The sequence below is a fragment of the Crassostrea angulata genome, chromosome 3 (assembly GCF_025612915.1).
Source record: "Crassostrea angulata isolate pt1a10 chromosome 3, ASM2561291v2, whole genome shotgun sequence".
NCBI classification, from domain to species: domain Eukaryota; kingdom Metazoa; phylum Mollusca; class Bivalvia; order Ostreida; family Ostreidae; genus Magallana; species Magallana angulata.
Window position 1 is genome coordinate 21,525,912 of NC_069113.1, and position 16,428 is coordinate 21,542,339.

A 16,428-nucleotide genomic window follows, 5' to 3' on the forward strand; every position below is an offset into this window, starting at 1 on the left:
AATTTACAATATGAAGATTTTAATCACGATCTAAATAATTACATTACCCAAGACGAAATAAAAAAAGCAATTAAGAATCTAAAAAATAATAAAGCCAATGGGGAAGATGGGATAAGAAACGAATATATTAAAGCAACACAGCAGTTAATGTTGCCAGTTTATGAAAAGTTGTTCAAATTAGTTTTTTAATCTGGTAAGATTCCCTCTACTAGTAATTGGTTGGAGGGAAATATTATACCAATATACAAAAACAAGGGTGTTAAAACCAACCCACAAAATTACAGACCAATCGCTATATTAAGCTGTATTGGAAAACTTTTTACCTTCATTCTTAACGAACGACTGAATACATTCTCCGATGAATTTAACGTACTACATGAAAACCAAACAGGTTTTAGAAAAGAATATTCAACCATTGTTAATATTTTTACATTACATATTCTATTCGAACTTTTGAGAATAAAGAAGAAAAAACTTTATTGTATGTTTGTAGATTTCGAAAAAAAAAGCGTTTGATAATGTATGGCGAAAAGCATTGTGGTTTAAACTATTATCCCATAATATTTGTGGCAAAATGTTTAATATTATTTTCAATATGTACAGTCATATTAAGTCAAGAATTGTTTATAATAATGAAACCTCTACTTTTTTCATTGTGAAAACGGAGTGAGGCAAGGTGAAAATATGTCGGCCTTCTTATTCTCTATGTACCTTAATGATCGATTTACATGACTTTTTAAATAAGTCTGATGTGCAAGGTTTACCAACTATTACTGACTTGTTAGAAAATAAGTTAGATATTTTTTTCAAATTATTTGCTATATTATATGCAGACGACGCTGTACTGTTAGCTGAATCTCCCGAGGAATTGCAAAGAGAGATAGATTGCTTTCATACTTATTGCATAAAATGGAACCTGAAAATGAATATCGATAAATCAAAATAATAATATTTAGCAAAGGTAGGCAGAAAGAAAACGTGCAGATAAAATATAACATAAATTTATTAAAGTTGTTACTGATTTTAACTACTTGGGAATAGTATTTAGCAGAACAGGATCTTTTAAAATTGCAATACAGAAATTAGCAGAAAAAAGCTACAAAAGCATTATATGAAGTGTTAAAAAAGGGGAGATTTTATAACCTATCAGTACAGTGTCAACTAGATTTATTTGACAAAATTGTCCAACCTATACTGTTATATGGATGTGAAGTCTGGGGCTTTTCAAATATTGCAATTATAGAAAGAATTAACATTCATTTCAAATTTTGTAAACTTCTACTCCATGTAAAACAATCAACTCCAGATTCCATGATATATGGTGAACTTGGTCGATACCCACTTGAAATTCAAATTAAAACACGCATTATTTCTTATTGGTCAAGAATACTTACCGGAAAAGATACAAAAATTGCAAAGTTAATATATGATCTAGGAATTTGTATGAATCAAGAAATTGGGGGGAAAATCCCTTGGTATGAAAACATCAAACATATTCTAAATAACTGCGGTTTATCTAATATATGGATTAATTAAACTATACATAGCTCACAATGGCTAAAGGCAAAATAAAACTCACGTTGACAGACCAATTCAAACAAAATTGGCAATCTATTCTACAATCATCCCCAAAAGCTCTAAATTATAGAATTTATAAGGAAGAGTTAAAATTTGAACATACATTATCAAAAAAAGATGCAATTATTTTTTGTAGATTTCGAACATGTAATCACCATCTACCCATTGAAAGTGGACGTTGGGCAAATATTCCTAGACATGAAAGATTCTGTGCTCATTGCAATAAGTGCGAAATAGGAGATGAATTTCACTACATACTTAGCTGTAACTCGTTGCAGCAAGAACGCAATCAATGCTTATCAAATATAAATATAAAAATAAAAAATGCTATTAGTTTTAAATTTATAATGGCAAGTACAAAACACTGTTCTTTGAGGAAATTATGTGCTTGTTTTAGAAAAATAAATAAAAAATGCTCCCCGGGTTAGAACCCCTATACTTCACATTTGTATTAACGAGAGTTGTATATGGGTTTTTTTTAGCTCACCTGAACCGAAGGTTCAAGTGAGCTTTTCTGATCACCCGTCGTCCGTCGTCCGTCCGTCCGTCCGTCCGTCTGTCTGTCTGTCCGTCCGTCTGTAAACTTTTCACATTTTCAACTTCTTCTCAAAAACCACTGGGCCAAATTTAACCAAATTTAGTACAAAGCATCCTTATGGAAAGGGGGTTATAAATTGTTAAAATAAAGGGCACAGCCCTTTTCAAAAGGGAGATAATTGCGAAACAGTAAGTTTAGGGTGCATGTCTTTAAAAATCTTCTTCTCAAGAACCACGGCACCAGAAATGCCAATATTTACACAAAAGCTGGTATATATAGTGAAGATTCTAAATTGTAAAAATCGTGACCCTCGGACCAAAACTGGGGCCCCAGGCGGGGTTCAAAGTTTAACATAGAAATACATAGGAAAATGTTTAAAAAATCTTCTTCTCAAGAACCACTGCACCAGAAATGCCAATATTTACACAAAAGCTTGTATGTATAATGAAGATTCTAAATTGTAGAAATCGTGACCCTCGGACCAAGACTGGGGCCCCAGGCGGGGTTCAAAGTTTAACATAGAACTACATATGAAAAATGTTTAAAAATTTTCTTCTCAAGAACCACTTCACCAAAAATGCCAATACATACACAAAAGGTTGTATACATAGTGAAGATTGTAAAAATCGTGACCCCCGAACAAAAAGTGGGGCCCCAGTAGGGGTTTAGATTTTAACATATGAAGGAAAATGTTTTAAAATCTTCTTCTCAAGAACTATAGTGCAACTGTTTGGGATATTACTATGCATACATGTACATCCTTAAATAATGTAGATTCAAAAAATTGTAACTCCCGGACAATTGATGGGCACCAAGAGGGGTTCAAAATTTAAACATTTTAAAAAACATAAAGGAAAAGTTTAAAAATTTTCTTCTCAAGAACTACAATGTTTTAGTTTGTGGAATTTCTATGCATGCATCCTTCGATTATGTAGATTCCTAATTGGTAAAATCGTGACCCCCGGACCAATACTGGGGCCCCAAGATGGGGTCAAAATTTATTAAAGAAATATAAAGGTAACATGTTAAAAAATCTTCTTCTCGAGAACTACAATGCTTCAATTTGTGAGATTACTATCATGCATACAACCTTGGATAATGAAGGTTCGACAGTTTTAAAATAGTGACCCCTGGACTAATACTAGAGACCCAAGATGGGTTTAAAGTTAAATGTAGAAGTACCGGTATATATGGAAAATGTTTAAAAATCTTCTTTTCGAGAACTACAATGCATCAATTTGTCAGATAACTACGTCAGCACCCTCAAATAGTGTAGATTCGAAATTATAAAAGCCGTGATCTCAATCTAATACTGGGGCCCCAAGAGGTGTTCAAAGTTTAGCATAGAAATATAGAGGGAAAATGTTGAAAAATCTTTTTCTAGGGAACTATAATGCTTCAGCTTGTGAGATAACTAGGCAAGCATCCTTAAATAATGTAGATTCCAAATAATTAAAACTTTAGCACTGGACTAATACTGTGGCCCCAAGAGGGGTTCAAAGTTTAACATAGAAAGATATATTGAAAATGTTTTTAAAAAGTTTTTCTCGAGAACTATAATGCTACAGTTTGTGAGATTACTATGCAAGGATCCTCAAATTGTGTAAACTCTAATGTAGTGGAACCAAGAGTTATCTTTCTTGTGTTCTGTACAGTCTGAGAGTTATTCCTCTTGAAGTGGAACTCTGCTATGTTCAGTTTTTCAGGTTGTGTACGTGCGGTCCCACCGCAGTGCTTCACATTTTCATTCCTATGTTACTATTTATGTTGTTCAAGCCAATATAAACCTCGGACCATAACTGGGTCCCCAGAAAGGGGTTCAATGTTTAAAATAGAAAAAGCATATGCTACGAAATGTAATGTTACAAGGAACTGCTGTTCAGGTGAGCGATGTGGCCCATGGGCCTCTTGTTCTTTCTCTCTCTCTCTCTCGCTTACGCATGCATTGTTGATTATTAAGAAATACCACATATTGTATCATTATAATCTCTGTGTACCATTGTGCAATGGTGTTGAGATTGAAATAAATGAATGTATGAGATAACGAAAACAAGAGAAAAGCTGTCAATGTGACAGCAAACCGGGTTGTCTTTTATGTGAACAGTATCCATAACCCATTTGTCCACCAAGAACTGATGAACACTACCTATCCAGAGAAATGGGGTGCTCTAAATGTAATATTTTTGCCTTAAAAAACGTAAGTTTAACAGCTGGTATTTTGAAAATAAATCATTAGAAATCAAAAATTTACCAACATGCACACCTGATATATATACAATTGATCTGCAAAAGAACAAATTCCTGTCTTGAAAACTGTAGAAGTTTTCCTTGCAATATGGGTATCTTATATGCAATATTTTGCCAACAATGACTAAATTAAACAGCTGCTATTTTTTTTCATAAATTATCAGAATTGAAAAGCCTACCAATATGCAGACCTCTGATAAACCCATGTATGAATGTACAATAGATCTGCAAAAGAACACCTTCCTGTCTTTCCTGTCTTGAAAATTGTAGGAGGAGTTATCCGTACAATAAGGGTACCCTTTCAGGTTGCACAACACTATTAATTTTTACTATATATTCTTACCAAAATTACGCAACTTTAGATACGGGTAGCAAGTTTAAAACAAACTTCTGGGAAAATTCCTCTTTACAACTTTTAAAACAATTGTTCCTAACCAATTTAGTAGCAAAAAACACACAGCCTTCCACAAAGGCACGAGAGTTTGTTTACATCAAAGTTACACATGTGCTTGAAAATCATGTCCGAGCCCTTTCACCCCCCCCCCCCTGCCTAAACAACTGGCATCAAAAATTCAAGTGACCTCGTATTTTTACAAAGGTGGGAAAATCAGGAATTTTACACATTGTTTTTTATCTCATAAAAAAGTACACTCCCTGTCGCTGGCGGAAAACTCCTAAAAACGAAGGGGAATTCGGGAATTATTTTCACTCAGCCATGTTTTGAAAATAGTGTTGTGATACCTGCACAGGCGACCGCCCGCCCGCTATTTCAATTACCGGATTTTTCCTTTGGAAAACCCGGTTAAAACAGCGAAGAGTGTCCAACAAAACAAATTATTGGAAATATTGACATTTTTCATTTCATTAATCATTGAATTGATCATAAAGAGTAATTTATACAAACTTAAAATTTATTCTTTATGTACGTTAGATGGAAGAAATTGCGATTTTCTATGTAAGGGAACTTGAGTCTGTGCAGTAAGTTTTTAGGTTGCTGAAAGTCTCGATCGATCGATAAGCTGGCTAGAACAAAACTTCAAAATAATTACTAATTCACTCAAACAGTTAATTAAATGCTTTGGGGATTCATGCAGGTATGAAGGTAGGAAGCATTGCAAAAATAATCGTTGCCTTCATCATAGGGCGGTTTTGCTTAAATCCAGGTTAGGTAAAATATCATGGGTTAATATTTCATTACCTAAACCAGGTTATTATAATCATCTATTATTTCTTTAAAAAGTCTCAAGAATTTTAACCAAGCCACACAGAACATTTTAAGTGCGTTAATATCGACGCGCTTTGATTTTTTTAAATTTTTTTTTTACAATTTACAATTCAAGATTCTATAACAAAAATATTACATGTCGAACTTTTTGTCATTGATTTTCAGTAAATTTACATGGCCTTGGCTTCATGGAGTATAAGCATACTAGTATTTACTGTTTATAAATGGAAGATGCCCATCATTTGTCGGAGGCTGAATGGTCAACATATAACCCATAGATCTACCTTAGGAGAGTGGATGGTCAACAAAATTAACCATCAGATATGCCTAAAAAGTTTGAACATGACATGATAATTTTAGTCATTAACTAAAGAAGCTTTAAAATTTGAATTTGTTAATTCATGTATTCCTTCTTCTCGTGATATAATGTAAAATTAACAAATTGGAAGCGTTTTCTTTAGCTATAAACGTTAATAATTGAGTAAGGAAAAAATTTATATATTTTATAGCTTCAGACCTTGATTATTTTAATTTTACCCTATACATAACTTCTCTTCTGAAGTATATAATATTAATATACTAGTCTTAAAATTGTCGCAACCATCCAAATCTTTTAAGTATAGGAAAACTTAATCCAGGTCACTGAGCATTTGGTAAAAAAAAATTGTTCGATGTAAAGAATTCTTTATACGCTGTGAATTTAGTGAGTGGGTGTAAACACGAAATAAAAAAATTGTTCATTTTTCTAGTAAGAAAACATTCTGCATAATGGAATACTAGTATAGGCCTATATCGTTATTTCTTGTACGTGATGGCAACAATGTAAAGAAGGTGGTTGATGAAGGCGTGTAAAATGCCTAAATAAGGACGAAAAAATACTGAAAGATTTAATTATCAACCAATCTTATAATTATATTTAAAAAATCACTCAAAAAATTTATATCTAATACAGCGATTTGCAACCCTTGAATATTTTTGATACCTGAAATATGTTGATTTTAACTGGCGTATGCGCATCAAAACCTCTTGTCACAGATTTTCGAGCGGAATTAATTACAATTTATATTTACTGTAAGACAAAGACTAAGACAATATTTTACATTGTTTTTACATATTTAATATAGTTTGAATTGATACACATTGAAAGTAAATGTCCTAGTATGTCCTAGTATGGGAACTGGTAAGGTCCTCCACTGTTGTCTATTGCCACTTGGTCTTGACAAGAATGGACTGTTGAGGTCCTCCAATAGACAATGTTCTCTACTGGCCACTTGGTCTACACAAGACGTCACCAATACTCGGCCACCATCGATGAACGTGGTTTACACAAAAGATGGAACAAGGGACCTGCGCCAACATAGTACACAAACACATTAAGTACATGACAAAAGCAACTGTGGCTTTTACACCAATACGCACCGTACTTTACTTACAGGCTATACGGTCATGAATGACACACTTAGCATAGACGCTTATTACACACAAAATACTGATATACAGTCTTAAAGAAGACTTACTATAAAGCATGTTAGCTTTTACACTTACAAAATACTAACTCAATTACTTAAATGCAGTGTTGCATAATACTACTCATGACTACAAAAGGAATATGACTATAATAGTCCGCCATACTTATAATTCGATTTAATTGCTAAAGAATTAAATCGCTTTATTAGAGAGACCATTATTTGGGTTTTTTGGGGTGATTAGCATACCCCAATAGCTACTTCGTCAATTAGTCAACCCCACTGCACTTCCTTTTCCTTTTCATCGACGGAGTGAAGCAGACGAGAAATCGCTATCCAGTTTGAAATCTGTTTATTTTAATTCTTTATTGTTAAATTTAAGTCATTCTATCGTAAAATTTTAAAAAAGAGAAATATTTGACCAATATCTTATAGCTTTAGTTTCTCCATTGTTTATTTATTGCGTTTGATGATGCACATTTTAAACAGTGTTAATCGGCCACATGTTTGAAATTTATAGTGGGCATGAATAATACATTTTCAGTAATTAATTTTCAAGCTACGTTGTTTTTTCTCATAGTTAGAAGTTAGTTTCAGATAAATAAGAGAATGCCAAGGGGGAAACCTGCTCGAAAGAGACCTGCTGCGTCTGCCAGCGCCGAGCGGCAACCAGCCCAAAGTACTAAGAGGAGACATACCGGTAGATCGACCGCAAATCCTGTTCCAGCAGTAGAGGACAACATTAATGCCGTGTCAAACAGTGCGCCAGCTACCAATGATGCTACTGATGCTGTCTGCACTCCAAGTTTGGATTCTGCCTCTGTCAATGGTCCTGGATCCTCTATCCAAGGCAGTACAGCAGGTAATGAAGTTGTCAGTATTTATGACAGTTTGGGGGCAAATGTTTCAGAATCAGTAAAACAAAAAATAGTTAAGGGAGATTTTATTGATTTAGGTCAGCTACTATCCAATCCGATCCCGATGGATGGTAAGCAAACCCTTACAATATCAAATGGTCAAGTGGTCATTGAACCTAAGCGGGCCTCAGTGAAGATTACAAATGTACAGCAGTGGACAGATGCATTCTTGATTTTTTCATCTATATATTCTGTTGTTCACCCTGAAAATTTTTTAGGATTGTTGAAATACATCCACACTATTAGGCTAGGGGCTACAAGGTGTGCAGGAATAGGGTGGAAATTTTATGACGAGCAATTTAGGATGAGAATGGCTAAAAATCCTAGTGCATCATGGGGAGTCGTAGACCAAGAGCTCTGGCTTATGTATATGATTCCTTCAGCTAACCCAGTGCAAAAGCCTTTAACAGGAGGACGTTTTCTAAAATGTTATGATTTTAACAATCATGGGGTGTGTGTAAAACAACAGTGTCAATATTTACATAAATGTTTGAATTGTAGTGGGCCTCATCCATCAGTTATGTGTGTGGGGTCTTCTAATTATCAACCTGTTGCTAGGGATTTTTCAGGTCACAGATCCCCATCACCGTACAGAAGCCAGATTCCTTCTCCAAGACCAACTCAACCGCACAGAGCCAGATTCCCTTATGTACCCAGAGCTGCAGGGCCTAGGTTTTTCCCCAATTAATGTGCAAGTCCTTGCAGCTTACTTACAAAATTCTGATTATGATAAGAGGAGTGCTGAATTTTTAATTAGGGGATTTGTTGAAGGATTTAAAATTAATTACACTGGTCCAAGGGTTGCTACTAAGTGTTCCAACTTAAAGTCTGCTAGAGAAAATGAGCTTCAGATTGTTGAGAAAGTTTTTAAAGAAATTCATGCTGGAAGAGTTGCAGGACCATTTAGATCAAGACCTTTTCCTAATTTACGTCTTTCACCCATAGGTTTAGTTCCAAAGAAAGATGGTTCATTCAGGTTGATTCATCACTTATCTTTTCCTGCCAATTCTAGTGTAAATTCATTTATTGACAAGTCATTTTGTTCAGTCAATTACTCCTCGCTGGATGATGCTGTTAACTTGCTAAGTTTATTGGGTACAGGAGCACTGATGGGTAAAATTGACCTCAAATCTGCATTTAGGTTGCTTCCTATTCACCCATCAGATTTTGAACTTTTAGGTTTTAGATTAAATGATATGTTTTTCTTTGACAAGTGCCTGCCTATGGGATGTTCAGTGTCTTGTAGTCTTTTTGAAGAGTTTTCAACTTGTTTAGAATGGTTACTAAGGAAGCATTCTGGCCAAGAATCTGTGGTGCATTATTTGGATGATTTTTTGTTAGCAGGTAAGGCAGGCGATAATGCATGCAATGAACTCATGTTAACATTTGTGGAGCTTTGTAGGCAGTTAGGTGTCCCTTTAGCTGATGATAAGACAGTGTGGCCTACAACTTCCCTAATATTTTTAGGTTTTGAATTAGATTCAGTAGAAATGAAAATAAAAATTCCAGTAGATAAGCTGTATAGTTTAAAGGATTTAATACTTTGTTTTCTGGCAAGGAAGAAGGCTACTTTGAAGGAATTTCAGGCTCTTGCAGGATTACTTAATTTTTGTCTAAGGGCCATTCCGCCAGCTAGAGCATTTACTAGACGTATTTATGATGTCATGCAAGGTGTTGTTAAACCACATCACTTTATTAGGGTTTCAGTAGCGGTTAAGGATGATTTAAGAGTATGGCTTACATTTTTAGATTTATTCAATGGCTGCTATTATTTTCCCCAGATTGACTGGGTAGATGATGAGCATTTACAGCTTTTTACAGACAGTGCAGGGAATTTAGATTTGGGTTGTGGTGCTTTCTTTAGAAACCATTGGTTGTTTTTTAAGTGGCCAACTGAATGGGCTGGTACAGAAGCAATGAGGGACATAACATTCCTTGAGCTTGTACCAATTGTCTTGGCAATCCATGCTTGGGGGAATCAATTAACTAGCAAAAAAATTGTTTTTCGGGTGGACAATGAGGCCTTAGTTGCAATTTTGAACAAAAAATCATCAAAGTCAAAGCGTGTCATGGGTTTGATTCGCCCTTTAGTACTGCAATCCATGTTAAGTGCTATTCAATTTAAGGCTTGTCATATTTTAGGTGTTCATAATGAAGTTGCTGATGCATTGTCTCGTTGTCAGTTTCAGCGTTTTCGGACTCTTGTACCCCAGGCAGACTTGGAACCAACACCAATACCAGATTCTTTTCTAACCATCATTTCCAGGCTGAGTTTAACAGATTAATTCAAGGTTCTATTGCACCAAATACTAGGCTGGCTTATGAGACAGGTTTAGTTGAATTTGACCGTTTTAGGGTCTCCAGTGGGTTACCTTTAGTATGGCCTCCTTCTGATCAACATATCATACAATTCATTGTTAGCTGTTCTGTAAGAGGGTTGTCATCTGCATCTGTAAGAACCTATCTGTCGGGCATTAGTTTTAAATGTAAACTTCAATGCACACGAGACCCCACCCAAAATTTTGTTGTCAAAAAACTGTTGGCAGGCATGTCAAGATTAATAAGTACCACTGATGCTCGACTTCCCATTACACCTGCTTTGTTGGAGAGGTTAATAAATGTACTTCCAGTTGTTTGCAGCTCCTTGTATGAAGTTAAATTATTTTCGGCAGTTTTTTCGTGTTCATATTTTGGTCTATTCAGGGTGAGTGAGTTAGTGTTGGATAGCAAGAAAGGCAGTAGTTCCCATGCAATGGATGTCTCCAGCATCCAATTTTTTCAGGACAATTCAGCTGTAAAAATTTATGTGGCCCATTCAAAAACAGATCAACTTGGTAGGGGAGTTGTATTGATTTTGCCTGCAGTAGAGGGTAAGGTCTGTCCAGTAAAGTTGTTGAAGCAGTACTCAATGCTGCGTCCTAAAATGGAAGGCCCTTTCTTCTGTCATTTTGATAGATCACCACTAACTCGTTACCAATTTAATGCCATTTTAAAGAAATCTCTGTCATGTATTGATGTAGATATTAAAAAATACAAATCGCATTCCTTTAGGATAGGTGGCGCCACAACAGCCTCTATCAATGGCATTTCTGATGGTCAAATTAAAGAACTTGGGCGTTGGGAGTCAAGAGCTTATAAGCGCTATATAAGAATACCAACCTCAAAGTTACTTCATTAATGAGGACTTGAACTGTTGCCCCCTTTTTCTAGCGGCTTACTTGACGTTTTTATACCTTGTCTGTTCATATTGTAGTGCACAGAAATGTTGAGTTGTTTACTGAGTATTTTGAATGTGTTTTTATGTTTGTATATATATATCTATATATATACATATATTCTTTCAGAAGTTGTTAAAGTATGGATTGTTGGATCCTCAATTATTTGGCAAGCATTTAGTCATGCTAGGTTGAATGGGGGGTCCAATCTTGATTTTTCTCCAATGGAAGCCAACATATGGTGGCAGGGAAAAGGCGGCATGAGATGGCGACATCTCCTCCCCAAAATCAGGCAAATGTTACGGTATGAAGACCCTCCACATTTTCTGGTACTTCATTGTGGTGGTAATGATATTGGTCAGATTAAATCTAGCGAATTGCGCGAAAAAATGGAGCAATCTTTAGATGCACTTTCTCCACTGTTGCCAAGAACAAAAATTATTTGGTCGCAAATACTTCCAAGACTGAAATGGCGTAATGCTAGAGACAACAATGCTCTCAATAAGACACGGGTGCGAGTAAATAGCTTTGTAGCTACAAAACTTTTAGCACACCAAGGGGGCTACATTCGCTATCAAAAGATTACTCCATCCGACAAAAGCTTATTCAAGGGAGATGGGGTGCATTTGACTGAAAAAGGCAATGAAATTTTCCTTAAAACCTTGACGAAAGCTTTCAAGAGGTTTATTTCGTCAGGTGTAGGAGTTTACTAGTACCCTTTGTCTTAATTATGTAATGGCCATGGCATACACTTAATTCTAGCTAAATAATAGTCATAAATTTAACATTCTAAATTCTAAGATTATATACTCTTAAACATCATAAGTTAGCATCTTAATAATTGTGTTCAGCTACCGCCCTTATGGCGGTGGACACTCCGTGTCCATATGGCGCAATCTTTAGCTGAACTTAAATAGGGCTATATTTAGTGAGCATCTGTTCCCAGGGCTCGCTACAACTCTAATTTTCAATTTGCTTATTTGTGTCAAATTTGATATGTTTGATTTGCTATTATGTTCTTTAACAGTTTCATGTATATTCCCATATTTCTGATTCATTTGCATATTTGACATTTTCATGTGCATTTCCATTTACATGTATTAGCCATTTGGGTTGCCATTATCGCCCTATTTACATGGGTCGGTAACCTTGGTTACAAATGTAGCCAGTAAATAATTGTAAATTGCTGAAAATTTTCTATTACATGTATTTGCCATTTGGGTTGCCATAATCGCCCTATTTTCATGGGTCGGTAACCTTGGTTGCAAATGTAACCAGTAAATAATTGAAATTTATACTGTAATCCAAAATTGTAGTGTAGCCATGGCCATTATTCGCCAATAAATATTACAATTATAGTTTTTGGGTTTTCTCTTAATAATTCGATTTAATTGCTAAAGAATTAAATCGCTTTATTAGAGAGACCATTATTTGGGTTTTTTGGGGTGATTAGCATACCCCAATAGCTACTTCGTCAATTAGTCAACCCCACTGCACTTCCTTTTCCTTTTCATCGACGGAGTGAAGCAGACGAGAAATCGCTATCCAGTTTGAAATCTGTTTATTTTAATTCTTTATTGTTAAATTTACCCACCCGCCCACACCATTTTTTACTACAGTAACTGATATAAATGTATCAAGAGACTATACATAGACATGTATATTCCCACTAGATATGATTGTGAATGTTAATCTGTCAAGGTATTTCTGGGACGGTATTTCTGCTGTTTATTAATTATGCTTTCAGTTCTTGCCACTTCCAATAACCAATATCAAACGATTTTGTCATGGCGCACTACAATGAGGTTGATCCAGCCAGCTTGTTTCCAAAAAGATCACGCACCAGCAGCCTGAATGTTGTGACTTCCATGATTCCTTTTCTATGGTTTGTGCCGACCTCGAGCAGGGATTTATATCGTTTTATGACTGTATAAAGGTTAAATATTGATGTTTCTCTAATTATTGCAATCTTTAGCTGAACTTAAATAGGGCTATATTTAGTGAGCATCTGTTCCCAGGGCTCGCTACAACTCTAATTTTCAATTTGCTTATTTGTGTCAAATTTGATATGTTTGATTTGCTATTATGTTCTTTAACAGTTTCATGTATATTCCCATATTTCTGATTCATTTGCATATTTGACATTTTCATGTGCATTTCCATTTACATGTATTAGCCATTTGGGTTGCCATTATCGCCCTATTTACATGGGTCGGTAACCTTGGTTACAAATGTAGCCAGTAAATAATTGTAAATTGCTGAAAATTTTCTATTACATGTATTTGCCATTTGGGTTGCCATAATCGCCCTATTTTCATGGGTCGGTAACCTTGGTTGCAAATGTAACCAGTAAATAATTGAAATTTATACTGTAATCCAAAATTGTAGTGTAGCCATGGCCATTATTCGCCAATAAATATTACAATTATAGTTTTTGGGTTTTCTCTTAATAATAGATTCAAACACGTGTATCTAAACATAGACATTTAAATTCAAACGTAACAAATAAGCATAAAAACGATTGAAATACCATGACTGGGTGTTTTAGAGCAGTAATGAACGAAATGACGATAAAATTGACAATTAATAAACCTCACCTCAGAAAAAGCCAGTACCAGGTTCACTTCAGAGTTAGCACACAGCTATTTCAATTAACAAAATACATAGTGACTGGATGGTATGCACGAGAGAAGTATAAGTGCGTCCTTCCCTCTGGACTGCCGCGTCCAAACCGATACTGCACGGACTGGCGGGTTTAAGGCCCAGTGAACTGAGGTTCAATGTGGGTATTTACAAATACGTAAGACTAAAATACTAAGGGGCTCACCACGGGATATGTGGTTAAGTTAAAATACGAAACTAAATATATACAATGATGAATTTTAATGTGACACCTCTAAACAGTGCCATCTTTTAGAATTTTTATGTCTTTTCTTTTATAAAACAGGTCTGTGTTCCATATTTCTGTCATGGTCTAAATAACGTCTTATTGAAAGCAACATTATTTTAGACAACCAAAATGCGAAAAGGTGACCTACTATACATTCGAAATATTATTTTGTATCCCTACAATTGAACGTTTTAATAAGAAAAATAATACACGTCCGTAAATTTGTGTCTTCTACACCTATCTGTGTGATTCTACGATCGATAACTCACTTAACTGAACGAAGTGTATATATTCTTGTTTACACTATGTTGCATTACTTTATTCTCATAGTCATGCTATATTTAGCATTGTACTGGTCAGTAGGAGCCGTCCAGTATACCTTTTGTTTTCTCCTTTCTGAGGAGCAATCAATCAATCCAGTCTTTTGTACATTTATTTTCGGTGTTTTTGATTTTTCATTACACCACCTGTTTTATATAACTCATTTTTTTTCATTTTCTTTCATATTTACTACATTCTAACGCAATACGTTTATTCGTTATTTAACTACCCTTGTATATTGTTACATGTATTTACCTTTTGTTTTGTCATTGTGCACTTACATTTTTTATGCTATTACTTTCACCCCCTACGTTTTGTTTATCTCTTTTGTTGAACAATATTTTGTCAATTGTCATATTGAGGTATCGTCATTTTCATCTGGATACCTTCATTTAGCTGTAAGTTTACTACTAGTGGTGTATCTTCCGGTTTTTTGTCTTATTCATTACCCATATACGACACATTATACAGATTGCAGCCATCTTTTCCCCCCTATTGTTATCAAACAGTTATAATCACTGACAATGGGTAATTCATTAGAACAATACCGTGCTGCAATCGGTAACTTCTATTTTTCATGCAGATGTGTATGCAGAAGTGTTATGGTCAATTTTTTTGGTTTCTCATTTTTTTTCTAAAATCTCTATGTTTCCATTTTTTTTTTATTATTATTATTTATTTTTTTTTTTTTGCATTAGCTATGAAACACTTAAGCCGTCACATTGTCGTTTATAATTTCTATCTACAATTTTCCACGTTTCTTTTAATTCTAACCCGTTAATTAGGCTATAGGCCCTGATAATATAAGTGTTACATTAAAAGTTTAAAATCGAAGATTTCTAAACTAATCTATAACAATCGGTTATCAATTTAAAATTTACAAGCTGCTATGAGAACTTCAGTTTAATTTTTTTTCTCTCAGATTTATTACGCAATTTAGTTTGTAACACAAAAAAAGGAAATAACCAAACATACAAACGGAGATGCTTTCATTTGACAAAAATTTAATCCTCTTGACACTATAGTCTTTGATATCTTCTTTAGTTAATCTCCAGGCAAATTAAATAATTGTTGGGCAATAGAAATGTGAAATTATCGTAACAGCTATATGTGTGAATGTTTACTTTTCTGGCATGCTACGAAAGATCTCGTTATTACGAGTTAATTATCTCGTTATTACGAGTTAATTATCTCGTTATTACGAGAAAAGATCTCGTAATTACGAGAAAATATCTCGTTATTACGAGTTAATTATCTCGTTATTACGAGTTAATACGAGTTAATTATCTCGTAATTACGAGAAAAGAACTAGTAATTACGAGAAAAGATCTCGTTATTATGAGTTAATTATCTCGTAATTACGAGAAAATATCTCGTAATTACGAGAAAAGATCGCGTAATTACGAGAAAAGATCTCGTTATTGCGAGAAAAGATCTCGTTATTACGAGTTAATTATCTCGTAATTACGAGAAAAGATCTATTTTTGAAATGGCGCGTTTCATTATTCTATTCTTTTTATATAAAGTGTATGAACTACTGCAATGTCTATTAATATACACTTACTTAGCACTTTATAGAAAATTATCTCGTAATAACGAGATCTTTTCTCGTAATAACGAGATAACTAACTCGTAATAACGAGATAACTAACTCGTAATAACGAGATTTTTTCTCGTAATAACGAGATTTTTTCTCGTAATAACGAGATAATTAACTCGTAATAACGAGATCTTTTCTCGTAATTACGAGATAAAAATATTTTTTTATGTGGCCCTATTCGGCTTTCGTAGGCATGCCATTACTATTCCTTTGTCAAAAAAGCAATGCCTGTCAAAAAAAATGTGTAAAAGGGAGAATGGTTTAAGATCTAGAAGAGAACGGTTGGTCTAACTGTGCAGGAACCCTGCACGTTAGCATTGAGTGTGTTATGTTGGGCTAACTGTGCTGGAACCCTGCACGTTAGTGGAGTGTGTGTGATATCGGGCTAGCTGTACTGGATTTCCGCACGTTAGTGTCGATTTTGTGCACAT

At 34.7% G+C, this 16,428-nt stretch overlaps 1 protein-coding gene across 1 annotated transcript; it reads left to right on the forward strand.

Moving 5' to 3' along the window:
• Positions 1-6,941: 6,941 nt before the first annotated feature.
• On the forward strand, positions 6,942-13,616 carry LOC128178498 (uncharacterized). Its single transcript, XM_052845693.1, has 2 exons — positions 6,942-7,916; positions 11,316-13,616. The coding sequence occupies exons 1-2, from the start codon at positions 7,664-7,666 to the stop codon at positions 11,897-11,899; spliced, it is 837 nt and encodes a 278-aa protein (XP_052701653.1). The 5' UTR covers positions 6,942-7,663; the 3' UTR covers positions 11,900-13,616.
• The last annotated feature ends 2,812 nt before the right edge of the window (positions 13,617-16,428 follow it).